This window comes from Arvicanthis niloticus, chromosome X (assembly GCF_011762505.2).
Source record: "Arvicanthis niloticus isolate mArvNil1 chromosome X, mArvNil1.pat.X, whole genome shotgun sequence".
Lineage (NCBI taxonomy): Eukaryota > Metazoa > Chordata > Mammalia > Rodentia > Muridae > Arvicanthis > Arvicanthis niloticus.
In genome coordinates this window covers 27,290,034-27,311,805 of record NC_047679.1, presented here as the reverse complement: position 1 = coordinate 27,311,805, position 21,772 = coordinate 27,290,034, and the positions used below count along the sequence as shown (strand labels likewise).

Below are 21,772 nucleotides of genomic sequence, written 5' to 3'. Positions count from 1 at the left end.
ATTTAAGAATTTATAAATTCATCTTGATAATAAGTATACAGATTTCTACCAGTAGGTTATGGCTATGCAGTAAGTCCTAGCTAATCCCCCCTGTTCCAACAAAACCACTACTTGTCCCTAGAAAGACAGACCATTATTAACCACATTAGTCCCCAAGCTCAGGGAATAGGGGCGCTGACTCTTCTTTAACTTCTTCAAGCTGATTAAGGGCGTTGAGATTTTAGAAGAGGGGTGGGGGGGAGAGTATGTTGATAAGCCTCTGATGCTGTGTCTTCACTGAATCCAGATGGAATTCCAGGACATCAGAGGTTTGGGCAGGTCTGCTCAGTATGCTTGATGAGTAGCTACACCAAGGCTGTGTATTCTGCAATATACAATTCTCAGAACAAGTTTTAGTATCAAGAAAAAAAAAAATTTCCACCCCCAGGGCGCTGACATTTTTTTTTAAAGATGTTGGTTCTGAAGACTTTTTTTTTCCAGCTTCTTAAAATTGGTTGTAGTATTTACGTTTCAGATTTTATCCCCTTAGCCTACTTCCTCCCACCACCCAGAAACCTATCCCATCCCCCTCCTCATGCTTCTATAAGGCAGTGACCACACCTACCCCCTCACTATTTCCTCCCCGCCCTCATATCCCCCCCCACTGTGTGTTCATTCATTCATTTTTCATTCATTTTTTTATGGGACCAAGAAACTCCTCTCCCACCTATGTCTGACAGGGCCATCCTCCCCTACATATACCTCTGGAGTCTTGGGTCCCTCCCTATGTGTTCCCAGGCTGGTGGTTTAGACCCTGGGGGGCTCTGGTTGTTTGGTATTGTTGCTTTCCACCTGGGGTCAATAACCCTTTCTGCTCCTTCAGTCCTCTCACTAAGTTCTCCATTGGGAAACCCCTGATCATATCAGTGGTTAATTGTGAACATTGTCCTCTGAGTGTTTTAGTCTTTGGCTGACCTCTAAGGAGACAGCTATATCATGTTCCTCACATTATGCACTTCCAGACATCCACAATAGTGTTTAGATTAGGTGGCTGTACATAGGGTGAATACCCAGGTGGAAAGGTCTCCTGATGGCCCCTCCTTCAGTTTCTGTTCCATGTTTTGTTTCCCTATTTGCTCCCTTGAGCATTTTTATTTCTCGTTCTAAGTAGAACTGAGGCATCTCCTCTTGGTCTTCCTTCTTCATGAGCTTCATGTGGCCTGTGGGTTGAGTCTTCCATAATCCAAGCTTCTGGGCTAACATCCGTGGAGATATGTTTGTGTAACTGTCTTCTTTTGGGTTTTTGAAAGATTACTTACTTGCGTTTTCTAGGTTGTAGTTTCCCTCCTTGTGTTGGAGTTTTCCACCAATTATTCTTTGAAGTGCTGGATTTGTGTTGAGATACTGTGTAAATTTGGATTTGTCATGGAATATTTTGGTTTCTCCATCAATAATGATTGACAGTTTTACTGGGTATAGTAGACTGGGCTGGCATTTGTGTTCTCTTAGCGTCTGTATGATATCGGTCTAGGATCTTCTAGCTTTTATGGTCTCTGGTGAGAAGTCTGGTGTAATTCTTATAGGTCTGCCTTTATATGTTACTTTGCCTTTTTCCCTTACTGCTTTTAGTATTTTTTTCTTTGTTTTGTACATTTGATGTTTTGACTATTATATGGCGGGAAGTATTTCTTTTCTGGTCTAAACTATTTGGAGTTCTGTAAGCTTCTTGTATATTTATGGACATCTCTTTCTTTAGGTTAGGGAAGTTTTCCTCTATAATTTTGTTGAGGATATTTACTGGTCCTTTAAGTTGGGAGTCTTCCCCCTCATCTATACCTATTATCCTTAGGTTTGGCCTTCTCATTGTGTCTTGGATTTCTTGTATATTTTGGGTTAGTAGCTTTTTGTATTTTGCATTTTCTTTGACAGTTGTGTCAATGTTTTCCATGGTATCTTCTGCACATGAGATTCTCTCTTCCATCTCTTGTATTCTGTTGGTGATACTTGTGTCTATGACTCCTGATCGCTTTTTTAGGTTTTCTATCTCCAGGGTATTGTCCCTTTGTGATTTCTTTATTGTTTCTACTTCCATTTTTAGATCCTGCATTGTTCTGTTTAATTCCTTTTCCCGTTTGGTTGCATTTTCTTGAAATTCCTTAAGGGATTTTTGTGTTTCCTCTTTAAGGGTTTCTATCTGTCTACCAGTGCTCTCCTTAAGTTCTTTGAGAATGTTATTTATGTCTTTCTTAAAGCCCTCTATCATCATCATGAGAAGTGATTTTAATTCTGCTTCCTGCTTTTCTGGTGTGATGGGGTGTTCAGGGCTTGCTCTGATGGGGGAGCTGGGTTCTGATGATGCCATGTAACTTTGGTTTCTGTTGCTTACATTCTTGCTCTTGCCTTTTGCCATCTGGTTAACTCTAGTGCTGCCTGTACTTGCTGTCTCTGACTGAAGCCTGTCTTTCTAGTTATCTAGCTTGTGTCTGATCTCCTAGGGGTCCAGATGTCTCTGTGATCTTTTCCAGCTGCACTGATTATAGTGGTACCTCTAGGATGCCTCAGGATATGGTGCCTCCAAGGTAGTAGTCCAGCTAGGTGTCTGCTGTTCTGGGTGCAGTGTCTCCTCTAGAATATCTCAGGAAACGTTGTCTGAAGCTCTGAGTTCATTTGTTCCTCTGTGGATCTGGATTGAGTGGAACTTCCAGTATGTCTCAGGTGGAATCCGGGGTCCACACAACAGCAGACCTGGCAGAGGTCTGATCTAGGCCTCAGATCTGAGAACTAGTTTCTAAGACACTGTCCAAATTAGAGCGCTTGGGATCCCTGCTTCCTCTGGTTTCTTGGATGTTGGGGGCAGAGCTGCCACCCAAGGTCTGCTCAGTGCTCTTGCCCAGACCGGAAGGAACCAGTGTTCCAGGCCGGGAGTGACTTCCTGGGTCCTTTTGGTTCCCAGTTACTCCCTGTTTAGGGCGGGCCCTGCTGTTGGCTGATTCCCAGACCGGAAGGAAGGCCAGGGCAATCTTATAGAGGCATTTTCTCAACTGAAGTTTTCTCCTCTCAGAGGACTCTAGCTTGTGTCAAGTTGACATAAAACTAGTCAGGACAAGTTACCTTAGTGTGTGTGTGGTGTTTGTTTGTGTTTTTGTTTTGTTTTGTTAGTCTTTAAGTCATTTACTATGCTTATGACTGACTATTTTTAGGCTGTCCTAAATGGGTATTTTTCTGATTGTTTTCAGCATGCTTATTATTGTAGCTTTGCCTTAAAAGTACTTATTTTTCTATATTGATGGTGAATTTTACTATTTCTCTGGTAGTGTGTATCAGATCTAAGAGTTTTATGGAGGAGTGCTTAGGATCTTTTACTAATATCTTACTTGAAATAAGGATTATTTGACTGTTTCCCTTCCTATTTGTATTTCTCTCTTTTTTTCTCACTGCTCTGGCTAAGCATCAGTCACTGCAGTAGAGAGTAAAGAGAGTACTTGTATATCTCATTCGTGATTTTAGAAGGACTGTGTTCATTGCTCTCCTCAAAACAGTAACTGTAGTGTTGAGTATGGCTTATTATGTTTGTGCTTCTTCTCTTTGTAGTTTGTTTAAAACCTTATTTATGAAGAGATATTAAACATTATTAAAGGCCCTTTCTGTTTCTGTTGAGTTGATAATGTGAACTTTGTCCATGATTTTATTTGTTACTCTTACATTTATAAAGTGTTCTATGTTGACCTTTCTTATAATGCTGATACAAATCCAACTCAATCATGCTATGTATTTCTTGTATTTCTTAATGTATTTCTTAATCTGGGTTTGAAGTATTTTGTTGAAAATTTCTGCATCTCTGTTAATTGAGGAAATATCTTTTTGTTCACCTTTATGTGGCTTTTATATCAGGGTAATACTGGCTTTGTAGAATGAGCTTGGCTGTGCTTGATCCCTTTCTATTTTATGAAATATGAGAAGCATTAGTATTAGGTCTTCAAATACCAGTGTATTTCAGCAGTGAATTCATCTAGGCTTTTGCTTTTCTTAAAGTGCTAGGGATGCCATTACTACTTTCGTCTCATTGCAAATTATATGTGTATTGCTGTCTTAAGATGTCTTTTTGGTCCAATTTTGGTTGATAAACATCTAGAAACTTACTCTTTCATACATGCTTTCAAATTTATTGGGATATATGTTTTCAAAATATTCCCTAATGAATCCTCTGTACCTTCTATCTTTTGGTTAACTTGGCTGAGAGTTGTCAATCTTGGTTATGTTTTAAAAATAAGTCTTTGCACTCACTCTGTAGACCAGGCTAGCCTCAAACTCAAGGCATTCATTTAAAATTGAATTAAAGGTGTGTGCCATGACGACTGGCCTAAAAATGGCCGAATAAATAAATAAACAGTTCTTTGCCAGTCCATTAATCTGAGCACTGTAGAGGGAGAGGAAGGTGGATCTCTGATTTTGAGGCCAGTCGTGTGTTCAGAGTGAGTTCCACGATGGCCAGGGCTATACAGAAAAGCCCTGTGTGGAAAAACAAATGTCTTGTTGATCACTTGTATGTATTTTTAGGAACCACCACGTCCACCCCAAAATAATTTTGTAGTTGGGATGAAGATTGAAGCTATCGATAGAAAAAATCCATTTATGATCTGTCCTGCCACAATTGGAGCTGTCTATGGAGATGAAATTCATATTAATTTTGATGGATGGAGTGGAAAATTTGATTATTGGTGCAGCTATGACTCCCGAGATATCTTTCCAGTTGGATGGTGTCGCCTCACAGGAGATGTATTGCAGCCACCAGGAAAAATTGGTACGCTAATACTCAATTACATGTTCTGTTATTTTAGATCTGATTTAATGATATTGTGTTTAATAGTGATGGTATTAGAACTTGATGTCAAATTGGAATGACAGACTGGTAATACAATTCTTTAGTGTAGGTAGTAGAGAAAAAGGAAGATTCAAATTAGGATAATTAGAATTTTAGAGACTTCCCCAGGAATCTCTTTTAAAAATCTTACCTTTAATCTTCTTTTTTTTACAGTCTAGTCTTTATCCTGCTCCTGGTCTACCATGCAACAGTTCCTCATCCCATTCATCCTCACCCCAGTATTCAAGAGGATGTCCCCACACCCTCCACCCCACCCCACCCCACCCTGTCCTCACCAGGCTTCCCCGTTCCTGGGGTCCTCAAGTCTCTTGAGGGTCAGATGTGTCTTCTCTCACTGAGGCCTAGATCAGGCAGTTCTCTGCTGTGTATCAGCTGGTGTATGCTGCCTGGTTGGTGGCTCAGTGTCTGAGAGATCTTGGGGGTCCAGGGTTAGTTGGGACTATTGGTCTTCCTGTTTACCATGAATATTATGTCCCAGTTCACACTAAGAATATGGGGAAAGCCAGAAAGTCATATTTAGAATGCTGGAGCTGTGTTATTAAAAACATTGAGTGGGTATATGAGATAGTTATTTTAAAAATTACCTTTGTAATTATTATTGAGTTGAAATAAGTTCTGGGGATATAGCTCAGTATAGCAGTAAGTGCTTAGAATGCAAGGTTGAACATAATAAGGATTAAAATATATTTTACATGGTTCTGTTTACATTTTAAAGGCAAACTGATACTTTGATGTTCTCAAGTAAGATCTATGAAATAAATAAAAATATTGACTCCATAGAGGCTTTCATAGATTTCTGTTCAGTTATTATAATATTCAGCATTTATAATAGTTTTTCTAAATTTAATACTATGATTATGTAGGTACTATTCTTTCAGAGAAATTGTCTCTAAGTAATCATTGCTAAGATTAACTGGCCTTGAGTTTAATACAAGCTTACTGCTGGAGTCAAATTTAAACATAATTAAACTTTACCCCACTACATGTTACTTCCATCATTGAAGAAAAGGATTAAATTAAGTAGGTAAGGTATACAGAGGAAGTTGGGAATAGAAAAGTGCTATTAGCTATGTTATTCTTGTAATTGAATGCTTTTGTGATTTAGCACATCCCATTACACTAGAGTAATACATACCAGTTCCTTCCAGAGGACCTGGATTTTTTTTCCCAGCACCTACATATCAGCTCACAACCACCTGAAACTCCTTTCCTAGGAATCTAACAACCTCTTCTGTCTGCTGAGGGCACTATGCATGGCATACACATTATACACATGCATACATGCAGGCAAAATCTACACACAAAATAAAAAAAGTAAAGATTTTTTTCATCAGTATTTTTCGTAAAATTATGAGAATATTTTAGCAAATAGTTCTATTGTGAACCTTTGTACTTTGCTTTTACAGTCCTTAAGTACTTTAAACATAAACTATGTAAATGAAATTTGAACTTAAATAATTCCTAAAGCAACAATTTCTTTATTTTACTATATACTAATATATTATTGATTGTAATAATAGCCTTCAGTTGTGTGAAGTTGTTGTCTTCCAATATGATTCTTTAATTAATTGTAACATTGTAGACCATCTCAGAGAGCAGGAAGCAAACTTCCACATGATTTGAGCCTAAGATTACAGGCTCTCTAGGGTTTGGAGTAATTCCTTCTACCCAAAAGGAAAAGTGGAGAATGGAGCAAACCTAGACTCAGCAGGGTGGAGCTGTGCATTGCTTTTTCATATGCACTGTTCCTCAGGGTAAAGTAAAAGAATAATGAAAATGAAAAACATAATTGTCTTTCAGTTAATTGCTATTTCATTAAATAACTTATGTGCTTTGATGTAAGAATGCATAAATTGTTTTTTCTTAATTAAAAATCCTAAGAGAATTGTTATCTAAATTTGATCTTCTAAAAATGTATAGCTCATTCTTCTATGTAGTCTTTTCTTATTTTGGAAAAGTAGCATTTAGCATTTTTCTCCTTAAGTGTTCAAAGTTTGTCTCTCAGGAAGTATTTCTCATTTTTAATTTCCAAATAAGAAACAGCTTTATTCTCTGCTCCTTTTTCATTATCCCCCTCAGCAAAAAGTTAGAAATTATGGCTGCTATTTTTTTGTTCAAAGGAGTGTCTATGTTCTACAACTTATGCTTTACCTCCTTAAATGTCAAAATTAAATTTGTATACTTCATTTATTCATTCATTCATTTTACATCCCAGTATCAGTCCCAGTGCATGCCCCCCCCAAGCTGTTCTCCTATCCCCTCTTTCCCTTCTCCTCTGAGAAGGACAAGACCACCCTTGGGTATCACCTCACCCTAGCACTTTAAGTCACTACAGGACTAGGTACATCCTCTCCCACTGAGGCCAGACAAGGCAGCTGAGTTATGGGAACAGGGTTCACAGGCAGCAAGAGTCAGGGACAGCCCCAGACCCAGTTGTTTGGGGACTTGCATGGATCCTGAGCTGCACATCTATATAAGTGTTGGTGGTCTAATTCCAGACCATGCTCAAGATTGTATACCTTTTAAAGCATGCCTTTACCAACTTCATTATTGTAGGACTCTATGTGTTTAAAACTGGCAGTAAGTAGATTTTTTTTCTAGGCAGATCAGAGAATGGCTGATGTGCATATAATGAAGGCAGTAAAAAGTTCAAGACAGATTTGATCATAATATAGATTATGCAAGTTTCAAATTCTCAAAGAATAATGTTTAAACAAAGTTTAAAGAGTGTCAGTCTTGTTGGACATCTTCTGAACATCCAAATTATCATTTAGTTTTTTTGCTCTTAATGTGAGATGTAATTCAGAATAGGTTTATATACTTAGTACATTAAACATTCTTTTTGTTAGGTATATCTTGCTAGAGATACTGTCAATCTAAATGGTTAACTGAAAATGTATGAAATTTGAAGCATGATATTTTTTGTTTCATATGAATAACATGGATCAAGTATTCTGATTGTGTGAAGAAGAGAGCTATCATGTAAAGAAATAGATTGCAATAAATAAAAGACTTCTCTGATTTAAATATTCCAGCTAAATATTGAAGTAATTACATGCATGCCCTATACTTTTAAATCTTACTTTGTTCTGTGTTCTGATATATTGGAGTTCTCATAAAGGCTATTAAAATTGTCTTGGTTAAAGGAACATGTGGTTAAGCAGGGATAACTTTCTTTCATTGTGTAGACACAATGGATTAGTATATTTGTATATCTTTTCATTTCCTTCCAAATTCTCTGACCCAGGGTTACCTTTGATCCTTCTCTGAATGCAAAAATGAAGGGAGTTCGAAGCAGGTGACTGATGATCCCTTTCTCAGCAGCTCACAGACAATATATAAATTATATTACCAGCTCTCTTTTCCATTCCTTTCACTCCCCTTCCTTAAATCAACAAGGCAAATAGCTCCATCCCCATTTGCTAGAAATTCAGGCTTGCTCAGGCAACTTGGGCTTTGTTGTTGAGTCTTTTTCTCCAGAAACTCAGTTTCAGTCCTGGTAAGGAGTAAGGCTATGAAGTGGAACCTAAGTCACCTTAATGGTAAATACAGCAACAGCTTGTTTTTCTGGAGTATTCTTAAAGGTAGGAATTACGTTTATATTATAACTAATGTCTGCTGAAATAAATCTATTGTCTGCTGTGTTAGTTTTTATGCAAGATAACCCAAATATTACAGTTACCCCAGACAGTCCTGCCTTAAATACTACTTATTGGAACTTTTATCACTATTATTTGAATAGTCACTTTGAAAAGTTGTTTTTAAAAGATATAGGGAAAAAATCAGTCTTTGGTTATTTCAGCCATAAAAGTCTTTGTATTTTTAAAAGCAAGCACCAATGTGATCATTAAAAACATTTAGTTGAAAATTTTATGAATTTTCTGCTGTAGGTATATGACTATAAATGAATTTTCACTGTCATTAAATGAGACTTACTAAATTCTTGTACTATGGAAATCAGAATAGCATTTTGCTGATTATTACATCAAAATATGTGTTTGCTTTAGTTTCATTAGCATGATAGAAGTCAATTTTAGAAATTATTCAGTTAGAATAAAAGATACTATGATTTCAAACTCAAGTGATTTTTAACACCTTATATTGTTAGGTGTATTTCAAATTGACATAAAATGGCTTCTTTTGTTTGTAAATTCTTCTAAAAATATCAAAGGTCTAGAGATTGTACTTTTAAAAATACAGCCAAACATATATTAGTTGGAGTAGTTTTGAAATAAAATAACCATCAAGGAAAGTATTTTCCAATAAGCTGATGCAGTATTTTATAAAGCCACAGTGGTCTGTAAACAGAAAACACATACACAAATTATGACTCTAAATCCCTCTTAATTATGATTGTGATTCCTTACTTACTGAATTTATTTTGCTTTTTTCTAGGCTGATATTTATGAGACATAACTATATAGTAGGATTGGAAAAGCATGTAAAATTTAAGTTAGATCTTATTGTAATATAGAATGTATGGCAAGGAGGAAAGGGCATTCTCTTTTGTTTCTCAAAGTCAAGATCTCACTGTGTGTGGGCTGAACTTGAACTTAACAGAAGTTCTGACCATCTCTCCAAAGTTCTGGGATTATAGACCTCAAGAACCATTCAAGTGTTTTTCCCTTCTGTAACCTTTAAAAACATTAGATCCACAAGCCCAGCTTTAAAATAGTATTAAATCAAATCTATAGATACCTGTCTTACCAAATGGTTTGGTCTAGTTATTCAGGCATAATGTTTTAAGGTTCTTAGAAATAACATTCTATTGCTTCCCAAATGTTAGTTCTATATTTGACACTCTTCAAAACAAAGTATTTTAGATGAATTCTTGGTTTTCTGAATGAATCATTAGATAAAAGTCACCTTTTATTAGGCATTTAAGTTATTTTTAGTATTAGAAAATATGTTGTTAGTTCTTAGAGGGACATCTACTTAGATCATCAAAAGAGATTCAGGAAGAATGACAGAGGAGCTAAGGTCCAGATTTCTTACTATTATTATAGTAGTAGAGTGTAGGTGATAGATAAGTGAGAAGTGATTATAAATCTTCTAGAATTCAGAAGTTGATGCAAGGCCCACCAAGTTTTAAAATAAAAACTTGGACAATTGTGACTAAATTTTAGAAACTATTTTCCATCATAGCTTAGTTCTTTTTCTGTGTAATAGTTTGTAAATAAATAATAAACAGTTGAAAATGAAAAGGTTAGGAGAGAAACTTTTTCTTGTTGAGGACTCTGTAGAAAAGTAGAAGACAGAGTGGAAAGCTGGTACCCAGAAGTCTTAGTCAAAGAATTATATGTAAGAATCTGTGAATTGGGGTGTATATGTGTAAATGGATGGCCAAAATGTACAGACAATTGTCTGGTCCTTGGTGCTGGGACTCTTCACCTTCTTCTATTCCAGTAATTCTTAGGGTAAGAATTTTCGGTGTGTTCCAGATTTCCTGGATGTTTTGTATCAGGAATATCTGTTTATTTAGATTCAAGATTTTCTTTGTTGATAATTTATTATATAAACTTTAGAATATTTTAATTGATACTTGGAATATTAATTCCCTATGCTCATGGAGACCAACTGGAGACAACAGAACTTGTATTGCATTTTGTTTTTATGTTTATAGACTTGTATCGATTTTTATTTACTTAGATATTCTTATTTTTTATTATTGTACTTAGTAGAAAATTGTCAGAAAAAAATTTTCCAAATATTTGGTTCAATTTTTTTTCCCTTGAAGGTCTATAAAGGTTAAATTTTTTTCCTTGAAGGTTGAAGCCTATAAAATTGAAAACTCAGTTATTTTTATCTAAAATATTTACTTTGAAGACAAGGTAAATCTTTATATTGAAAACTCAGTTATTTTTATCCAAAATATTTACTTTGAAGACAAGATAAATCTTTATATCAGTAAAATCCAGGGAGGAAAATTAAATCACTAAACATTGGCTTACTAAGAACAAATTGATGCTTGTTTTCACCACTACATTAAATTGTAGTCCTTTGAGGTTTACTTGTAAACTTTCTTACATGAATATAAAAAGTACTTACCCTCATTATTTGATTCTGTATTTTCAGATCCTTTAGACTTCGGTGCTTTATATTGCAATATTACCATATTCATCTCTAATTTTACTGATTTGTCTATTATTTGTTTTGGTTGGTGTAACTAAAGGTTTATCAGTTTTTCTATTTCAAAGAAGTAAATATTGATTGTTTTTTGCTTTCTGCTTCAATAATTTTAGGGCTGATCACTTTCCCTTCTGCAGATTTTTAGTTTGGCTTGTTTTTATTTTTCTAAGACCTTCAGAAACATCATTAGATTATTTGATATCTAATTTTTAATATAGCCACTCTTATCTACAAATTTCTATCTTTATATCAAAAGTGTATATGATCTCAGCAATAAAAATATTTTATTAAGAATTGGTAATGTATACTATGTAAAATGAAATTTTTCTATTAAAGAAATTGTTAAGGCATGTTTACTGGAATATCTTTTTAAACTGTTAATAGATACACAATTAATCTGGCACGTTATCTTCACATAAAATATTAATAGTGTAGTGTAAATTAATTGGAAACATATGTATCACATGAGAATGACTGTAGTCTATTTATGACAGCACTATATTAGAGTATCAATAATCATAATATTCTTTAATATTAGGCATTAATATAGGAATGTAATTTGTTCTAACTTTTAAGTGCCCATAATTTTTATTTTCCATTTTGTTTCTCCAAAAAGTTCCAAAAAGACCAAGGAAAAAACCAACGACCAGACAATGGAGATTAAGAAACGCTCTTTTGGGAAATACAGAAGCAGCCCCAGGTGATTGTCTCTCAATATGATTTCTGTCCATTGAAGAATAGTGTAGTGCTTTCAAAAAGAAAGACCTTTCTGTTTTAAGAAATCAAATACAAAAGGTAGACCAATGTTAAATTGCTAGAGATTTTCACTGTGATGAGTAAATGATGCTTGTTACTACTTTGAGAGAATTAGACTATTTCCTGATTATATGAGTTTTGATATACCTAAAACTTAAATTTAAGTAGCACCTTTGTTTAAAATATTTGTTTTCCTTTTTGAATGCTTTCTTTCTTTTTCCTTTTATATTTGATTTTTAAAATTTTGTTTAATCTTTATTTTTTTTACACTCCAGATTTTATCCTCCTCCCAGTCCTCCCTCTGAGGTTTCCACATCCCATGTCTCCTCCCCCCTTGTCTCCACAAGGATGTCCTTACTCTCCCATCCCTCACCCCCGACCCCACCAGACCTCTCCACTCTCTGGGGCCTCCAGTCCCTTGAGGGTTAGGTGCATCTTCTCTTACTGAACCCAGACCCGACAGTCCTCTGCTGTATAGGTATTGGGGGCCTCCTATCAGCAGATGTATGCTGACTGGCTGGTGGCTCAGTGGATGCGCTATCTTGGGGTCCAGGTTGATAGATTCTGCTAGTCCTCCTTACAGGGTCTCTCTCCTTCTCAGTTTCTTCTAGATTTCCTCTCATTCAACCACAGGTGTCAGCAGCTTCTGTCCATTGGTTGGGTACAAATATCTGCTTTGCTGCAAATATTCAGCTGCTTGTTGGGCTTTTTGGAGGACAGTCATGATAGGTCCCTTTTTGTGTGTACTCCTTAGCCTCAGTAAAAGTGTCACGCCTTGGGGCCTCCCCTTGAGCTGGATTCTGCGTTTGGCCTGTCACTGGGACCTTGTTTTCTTCAGGATCTTCTTTTTTGTTCCTGCAGTTCTTTCAGACAGGAACAATTCCGGGTCCAAGTTTTTGACTGGGATACCAACCGCATCCCTCACTTGATGCCCTGTCTTTCTTCTGGAGGTGGGCTCTACAAGTTTCCTCTACCCCACTGTAGGGCATTTCATCTAACGTCTCTCCCTTTGAGTCCTGAGAGTCTCTCACCTCCCAGGTCTCTGGTACATTCTGGAGGGTTCTCCTAACCTCCTACCTCTCAAGGTTGCGTTTTTCTATTCTTTCTGCTGGCTCCCAGGGCTTCAGGCCTTTTCCCCACCCAATCCCTAATAATGTTCCCCCTCTTCTCTGCCCTGTCCACTTTCCCACTCAGGTTCCTTGTTTCCTTCCCTCTCCTGTGATTGCTTTCTTCTCCCTTTCAGGTGGGATTAAAATGTTCTCACGTGGGCCCTTCAGCTTGTTAACCTTTTGATTTCTGTGGACTGTATCTTGGGTATTCTGTATTTTTTTGGCTAATATCCACTTTATTAGTGTGTACATACCATGCATGTCCTTTTGGGTCTGAGTTACCTCACTCAGGATCCTATTTTCTAGTTCCATTCATTTTCCTGCAAAACTCAGGATGTCCTGGTTCTTTGAGAATTTGTTACACTTTATTTTGATCATATATTCTCTGCTCCCAATTCCTCCAGGATCTTTCCATAGCTCACTGTTCACCTGAATTCCTGTTTTTCCTGCTATTAACAAGGAGAAAAAGCCTTCCCTGGTGGTGTATGCCCTTAATCCTAGCACTCAGAAGGCAGAGGCAGGTGAATCTCTGTGAGTTTGAAGCTAGCCTCATCTACAAAACAAATTGCAGGACAGCCAGTGCTGTTATACAAAGAAGCCATGTCTTAAAACAAAAGGAGAGAAAGAGAAGCACATACAAATAGGAGTCTTATATGTATTTTCAGACTACTCTTGAACAGGTCTGTCTTGGTGTGATACTCAGTGTTATTCCACTGGACAAATCTTGTCTCTCATAAAGCTGTACTTAGCTAGGGCTGAGAATTTGTTTCTATTTCCCATTTCATTCTAAGATTTTGTCAGTTTTGACCTGCAATTTTACAGTTGTTACAATCTCTGTGAGTTCATTTTTGTATCTCTTCTGGTAGGTCTGGAAAACCCTGTCTCTTTGAATAATTCTACCATCTCCAATCCTTCTAACTTTTTATGCACTTTCACATAGATTCCTGAGCCTTGACATTAGGGGTGTGATACAGGCATGCCATGTTTTGTTGAGTAATCCAGGTTCTCTCACTTTCTTCATGCAGTCCACTTGTAGGTCTCTATGTTTGTTACCATCCACTGAATGAAGTTTCTCTGATAAAGCTTGAGGGATGCAAAGATCAATGCATATGTCATTCGGAGTCATTTTATTGTATTTACCAGTATAGCAATGCTACATTTTTCTCCAGAGCGGAATTCCTATCTTGTCATAGGTATTGTTCTCATTGACAATGTCAGTTATAGATTCCATTTCATGGGTAAGTCTTAAATCCAACAAAAAAACTGGTTCATTCCATAACAGTCCTGTCACTATTGTGCCAGTTAGCATTCCTTGGAAGTAGATGGTTATGATAGCTCAGAGGGTTCATAGTTGTATGAGACTGAGGATTTTTTTCTTCTGGTAGTGTCTGTAGTACATTTTCATACTGTGAACCTTAGCCAATAAGTGTGATGTGAAGCTTCAAGTTGAGTACCAGCTGGGTTTTCCATGTAGCATGACATACGTATGTGATACTTTCAGAAAATTAAAACTTCTTTGTTAAGTCACGTTTATGAGTAGCAGTTTCTTGTTTATCCTGGCTAGCTCACGAGTGAATGAGATATAGACTATAAGATTTATTTAATCAAACTTTTGTGGCACAGTAGCTGAGCAGTTATTAATCTATTTTAATCCTCTAATCTGACTACCTCTCAGCCCAAATCCCCAAGATGTTTGCATTTTAGTATGCATCTGGCTCTCTGTGCTCCAGGTATTGTTTCATGGTATCTCTGGAAGCCTCTCCATGTGGTGAATTCTCTATTCTCCCCCCCCCAGTCCCTTCCTGGAATCTGAAGTCCAGCCTTATTCTTTCCCCTGCTCAGTTATTGACTGATCAGCTCTTACTGACAAATAAGGGAATAAATGGTGAGCAATATTTACACAATCTTTAGACAGGAGATTTTTAAAATAAGCATTACAATTTTCTACCTGGATTTGTCATTTGCTTTCCTATACTTCTCTCCCTTCCTCCAACTCCTTAAATCTCAATTTCTCTGTCACCCTCTCTCTCTCTCTCTCTCTCTCTCTCTCTCTCTCTCTCTCTCTCTGTCTCTCTCTGTCTCTCTGTCTCTCTGTCTCTCTGTCTCTCTGTCTCTCTGTCTCTCTGTCTCTCTCTCTCTCTCTCTCTCTCTCTCTCTCTCTCTCTCTCTCTCTGTGTGTGTGTGTGTGTGTGTGTGTGTATACTCTCCATTAGTCATACTCCTACAGCACTTAAAAATGTGCCTGTGGAAGTTTGGTTTGTTATATAAGTTTATCATTACACAAATACATGCTTTGTAACTGGTGATTGATTCCCATTGAAGGAGATGAGTTGTAATTCTCACTGTCCCCCATCTGGCCTGCCACTCTCATCTCTAAGCCATTCCCTCCTTTTCTCTCTTTCTTGGAACAGTGCTCCACTGATTTCAGTTTTTGATTTATTCAGTTTTTCTTTGCCTGGATATTTTTTGCAGAACTTCTGCCTGATAAATTTTGTATCATAGTTGCTGAGACTCTCATTCTATCCTTGAACTGAACTGACTTAATTTACTTACCTGCTTATTTACATCCACTTTGAGGTTATTAATAATCCATAAAAGTAGTCTTTTGAATTCTTTGTCAAATTTTTACCATTCTAGCATCTTGGATATAGTTATGTAGGAATTAGGAGTGTAAAAAATATCTTTTACAATTTATCTGTACATGTGCTTCTGCATGTGTGTTTTTGCACATTCGTGCATTTACAGAGACAGAAGGCAATCAGCAAATGCAGTTTCAAGCAGTTGGGAGTCACTTGATATGAGTGTTAGAAACTGAACTCAAGTTCAATGGGAGGGCTACTGAAAGTACTTTGAAATGCTGAACCATTTTTTCAGGCCCAAAGATAAATTTAAGATGGTGTAATGGAACATGTAAGCTCACTTCCAAAGACAGCCTTTAAGCTTAGTATAAAGTAGAGGTTGGAACATTCACTGACTGGAACAGAGAGACATAGAGGTGGGAACTTAAACAGAAGAAAGCATTGTCACATGTGACTATACTTAGAAATCAGTTGAAACTAGGATTCTTTCATAGAGGTTAGAGAGGATAATACAGAGGGCCATATCCAGCCCTTGTCACTGTCTGATGAGATTGTTTTTATATTCTTTGGTTAGTTTTGGTTTGCTTTATTTTTAAAACACAGAAAGAATGTACAGACATAGGATCATATGTAGTCTTCAGAATGTTTACTGTCTAGCTCCTTTCCAAAAATTTTTTTTTCTTGCTAAGCTGGATTCTGTTGTTTCTGAGTAGAGAAGTAGATGAGAATGTGACTTAGCGGGAGTAACTTGAGTCACTGCTCAGGGGTGATGTAGGAAGGAGTACTTCATTTTGAAGTATTGGTGGAGGTAAACACTTTTAAAAGTTGGATTAGGTGTAGAGCAAAGACAGAAGAAACCCAAATGGATTGAAATACAAGGAATTATTGATAAACTTCTCGGTGAGTGTATAAAACATGACCAGATCATCTGAAACTAAAGGTAACAAGTAAGGGAGTTGAAGTCGGGATAAAGGGACACTGTTGTCTTAGAGATAGAAAAAATCCTGAAATTTCCAGGAATAGCCATTTTCAGAACCTTAGCTGGAATCTTTAGTGATAATGTCAATGTTATGCTCTTGGTGCTGGTCACATCCTGAAAATGATGGCAGGGAGACAATGTTAAAAAAAATAATGTGAATAATATTACTGGAGTTCTAAATAGAGACATATTGAACAAGGAATGTAAGGTAGTTGTTAAAAATAAAAGTCTGGTTTTTATATGAGTAAGTTAGTTGTTAAGGAAGGGTGTAGTTATGTTGACAGTTAACTGATTTTATATTTGAGAGAACTTTCTTTTTGAACCTGGAGTGTAAGGCAGTTGTTAAAAGTGAAATAATAGTCTGGTGGGTAAAGATGAATTAATGGTGAATGAAGGGTAAAGTTACAGTAGCAATTAAGTTTTGTTAAATAATTTTAAAAAGTCTTTTATAGTTGAATATCGACTACATCCTTGTCTGTGAACAGAAGGAGTGGCATAAAAAGGTTCCAGAAAGATGGGACAGTTGTTTTTATGTGTCCTGTTTATTCACATGATATGTATGATATTTTCATCCAGAAGAAGCAATTTTGTACACTGTTTTATATTAGGAAACAAATTTTAAAAAATGAGTAACTTGAGTTTGAATGTGTATATTTCTTATGTCACCCTGCAAAAAAATTTATTTAGAAGTAGTTGTTTGCTAAGTAAAATTAGTTTTTTTTTCTAGTACTGAAATTGTGACGGAATTGATTGCACAATTTCTTCTCTTGTTAAACTATTGATGATAGACACAAGTGACCTGGAAGGTATTCCTTACAGATAATACTAAAGTTGTCAGAACTGGGCTAGCAGGCAACTGGATGCTGCATATCACTTGAGCATGATGGTAGCCTTTTGTTGACAACACTATAGGGGATTCTGTGTTTTATTATAAGAATCTTTATTATTTGGCATATATAAAAGAACATAATGTGTTTTTGCTTTTAATGTACATCATTTTGTTTAATTTCATACTTCCAAGAAGCTGCAGAAAAACCTGGGTGCAGTGTATTCACCAGCACTTTGGGGGATGAAGACAGAACTTTGAAAGATGACCAAGCAGCCCCAGGTGATTGCTTTTATTTTCCATATTGATTTACAAGGTAATTCCTGCACACTGAATCATGGTGCAGTGTTTCAGAAGGAACGACTCTTGTGTTTTATGAAAGTCTATAGAAAGTAGCCCAAGGATAAATTGTCACAAGTTTTTAGTGTTCTAGTCCAATGTTCCTGGTTGTTTTAAAGCATCCTTTTGGAGAATTAATACTATTTTCTAATCATATGAATTTTTTCTATGTGTAAATCGTTTATGTAGCAACATTGATTTAAATTATTTTTGTTTAATGCTTTTATGTATTAGTGGTTGTATAATCAGTTTTACTACACTGAAGAAAATAGACTTTCCCTTCTGCAATAGCTATCACTTCTTAGATAGGGGTGGGATCTGTGCCCATTTCTCTGCTCCATCCTGAGATTTTGTTAGGCTTCAGTTTGTACAAGGCATGTGCATCTGCTTTGTTGTTTTTTAAAAAATGTTGTCTGATGGAAGTCTTTTTCCAACTCTAGTTCAACTAACACTTTCTGCCTGTTCTTTGATATAGATTCCTGAGCCTGGAGGGGAGGGGTTTGAAATAGACATCTCACTCAAGGTTGAGCACTAGAGTCTCTTGTTCAGTGCATGGTGTCTACTTGTAGGTCACTGTTTTAACTACCAGCCGCTGTAAGGAGATTCTCTGATGATGCTTGAGTGATACACTGATCAATAGGCATAGCAATCTGTTATAGGAGTCATTTTATTTTTATGTTCATTCAGTAGAATCATACAGGTATGATTTCCCTTAAGGCTCTGGACCTATCTAATCATAGATTCTTGCTAGTTTAACAGTGTCAAGTATGGGCTCCACCTAATGGAGTGAGCTTAAATCCAGTCAAAGAGTGTTTTCTTTTTTAATTTTATAACATCTCTGCTATTTTTGCACCAGTGTATTTTGCAGGAAGGTCCATTTTGTACACACAAGGTTAGTGTATGAGTCAGATTGACCTTATCACCTCTGATAGTGTGTAGAACCTTTTGACAGTATGAAACATAGACAGTAAAGGTAAATCTTAGTTCAGCACCTTTTACATTTTTGCATGTTTTGTGACTTAAGTTTGTAGTACATTCCCCAAATTAAAACTCCCTTGAGATTTTACTGTGAAATTTTAGTAAGGAACCAATAGCATTACCAGTAGCCTGTAGTGTTAGTGGAGAAGTCTATGGAACACCATTGACCAGCACTTTAGAAAGTGATAGCCCATTTCTAAATCTGGATTTTTTTTCTTAAAACATGGTGTCTTGGAAGGGGCAGGTGTCCTTCTATGACTGGGTCACTTTATTTTATTTAAGCATACCTATTTCCTGGAATTTCTATTGTAGTAGATTTCCATATGACATTTCTGAAGGCTTTCCTTGTTAGATATCCCTCCCCACAATTCCATCTGCTCTTAAAGCCAATTCCCCACCCCATTCATTACATGTATTATTATTTTTGGTATGCATGATTCAGCTTTATAAGTATTCCTTTGACCACTGAGTTTGTTGCAGGTCCTTTTCCTTATTTATAAATGAATTATGAAGCCTGTAATTCAATCTCCAAACCACCAAAAGATATGATGTGTGACACTCAAAGTGCTTGTTTGTCCTGCCGCACTCATGGTCTTCATTTACATCTATATCTCCTCCTCATTTCAGCATGGGGCCAGTGGTCAGCTTGGTTTTAAATTTTGATTTATTCGGATTTCTTTGCCTAGCTCTTTTTATTTAGAATCACTCTTAGGTTTAGTTTCTATGTAAGCTACCTAGTTTCTCAGCCTATCTCTGAGTGGACTGTGTGAATTTATTCTTCTGCTCATTGAATCAGATGGGAGATCATTTATCTGGACTTTTGAATTCTTGTACCATTTAACTTTTTGGAGACTTGGTTATTGAGGTAGAAATGTAGTTTTTTAAATTATTTCTCTCTCTCTCTCTCTCTCTCTCTCTCTCTCTCTCTCTCTCTCTCTCTCTTTCTGTGTGTGTGTGTGTGTGTGTGTGTGTGTGTGTGTGTGTATGCTGTGTGTGTATGTGTGTGTATGTTGTACGTAGATGCAGGTATCCCTAGAGTATAGAAAAGGGCATTGAATATTTCTGGAGCTGGAGTTACAGGCAGTTAGTTGTGATTCATTTGGTGTGGGTGTTAGAAGTGTACTCTTGTCTTCTGGAAGGAAAGTAAGTAACTATCTTGAGATTCTTGCCTTTAAGTTAATGAGGATAATTAATAGCTTTGACTGTGGCCTGTGGTGTTAGGAATGGTTCTCTAAGTTAACACTTCAAAAAGTGATAACTGATTTCTTGTATTAGAGGGTATTTTTGGTAATATGTGTTGTTTAATTGAGCTCGTTTCCCTGCATTACATAATCACTTCACTTATAATTTTCATACATGAGTATGAATATATATGCTTCAGGAGCTTTCTACTGTAGTCAGTTTCCATATGACTTTTTAAATTTTTTTCCATATGATTCTGTAAGAGGCCTTTTTTGTTAGCTATTCCTTCCCACCTTCATACCTCTAATCTCTAGCCTCTTTAATTCCTGTGATTTGTTTTTTGTTTTTAGTTTGCCCTACAGTATTAATCTTACAGATATGCCTAAGCCATTCAGGTTGTTGCAGATTCTCTTCATTACTCATTGATGTGCTGTGCAACGGATGCTTGCTCCTAAAGAAGATGAGATGTGGCACTCAGACTGTTTAGCCTTCCATACTCACCACCTTTGGGCCTATATCTTATCCTCCTCCCTGCTTGGAGCCAGTTGTCTACTAAGTTTTGTATTTTGATTTATTGAGTTTTCTTTTCCTAGATACTTGGTTCATAATTACTCTGTTCTGTTTTCTATATATGTTGCTAAGTTTCTCATTCTCTGACTGAGATGACTGCCTGAATTTATTTATCTATTTATCATGTGTCTTGCAGGCACATGGCTATCATAGCACATAGTATTAGTAGACAGGCCAGATTGATGATTGCTTTTCTCTTCTACTAGTACCTTTTATTAACACCATGATTCCTAGCTAGAGGGGGCTTGGAGTTTAGTACCAGGTATACTGTTCCATGGCCTAGATAGAAGCTTGCGGTGTGCTCAGATACTAAAACTAATTTGCCATGAAGTTTTAGAATGTAACTAGTTAGTAGCAATGGCCTGTAGCAGTGGTTCTCAGCTTTCCTAATGCTCTGACCCTTTAATACAGTTCCTCATGTTGTGGTGACTCCAACCATAAAATTATTTTATTGCTACTTCAGAACTATAATTTTGCTATTGTTATGAATCATAATTAAATAGCTGATATGCAGGATATCCAATATGCAACCCCTAAAGTGGTTGAACTGTAGGACTGCTATCCTAGAGAACTGTGGAACCTTTTGGCCAACACTTATTTACTGGTATCTGGCACAGGGCTTGTTTGTTTGTTTTTTAAGTGCCATATCTGATTTTGATGGAGGATGTGAACTTAAGCACAGGAAAACTTTGCAGTATGGAAATAGATTTAAAAATCAACATCCTGAAACTGATGGCAGGAAGATAATGTAAGAAAAAGCAAAGTAATTAATATTACTAGAGTTTTTTTAACTAGAAGTTTTAAACCTAAAGTGTAAGGTAGTTGCTAAAAATGAAGTAAGAATCAGACATATAAGGTAAATTAGTTGTAAATGAGGGATAAAACTTTGGTGCCATCTTAATGATCTTACATTTGCCCTGGCAACTGAGGATGGACTATGTACCTTTTGGTGAGTAGTATAAGTGGAATTAAAAGGCTGTGGAAAGATGGGATTTATGCTATCAAAAGTCCTGTTTATACAGACTCTTTTAGTCTTTCGATAATGAAGAAAGAAAGCAGTAAACTGTTTCAACTTCAAAAATATAAAGCCTTCAAAAAGCTAATTATTTGAGCTTGGAGTATGTATTTGTGTGAGTGATATCAATACCTGCAAATCATTTTAACTATAATTAGTATTTACTAGGTAAAATTCATTTTTCCCAAGAACCTAATTTTGAAACCACTGATACTGATATTTCTTTTTTAACTCTTAACAACTAAAACATAATTAGGTGGTTATCTTCACATAAAATATTAAAATTATCCAAACTGAAGTATCAGGCAATTAGAAACTGTAAAATGTGAGCATGATGGTAGCCTTTCCATGACACTACTGTAGGAGCGTATATATTATATGATAACAAGCTTTAGTCATTGACATACATACAGGAACATGATGAGTTCTAGCTGTAAATTTACATAATT

General features: G+C 36.3%; 1 protein-coding gene across 1 annotated transcript in view; it reads left to right on the top strand.

Moving 5' to 3' along the window:
- LOC117694304 (sex comb on midleg-like protein 2) overlaps positions 1 to 21,772 on the top strand; it is a 93,456-nt gene that overhangs the window by 25,866 nt on the left and 45,818 nt on the right. The window contains 3 exon segments of the mRNA XM_076918580.1: positions 4,537 to 4,780; positions 11,607 to 11,690; positions 17,435 to 17,521. Of these exon segments, the coding sequence (XP_076774695.1) occupies positions 4,537 to 4,780; positions 11,607 to 11,690; positions 17,435 to 17,521 (415 nt within the window).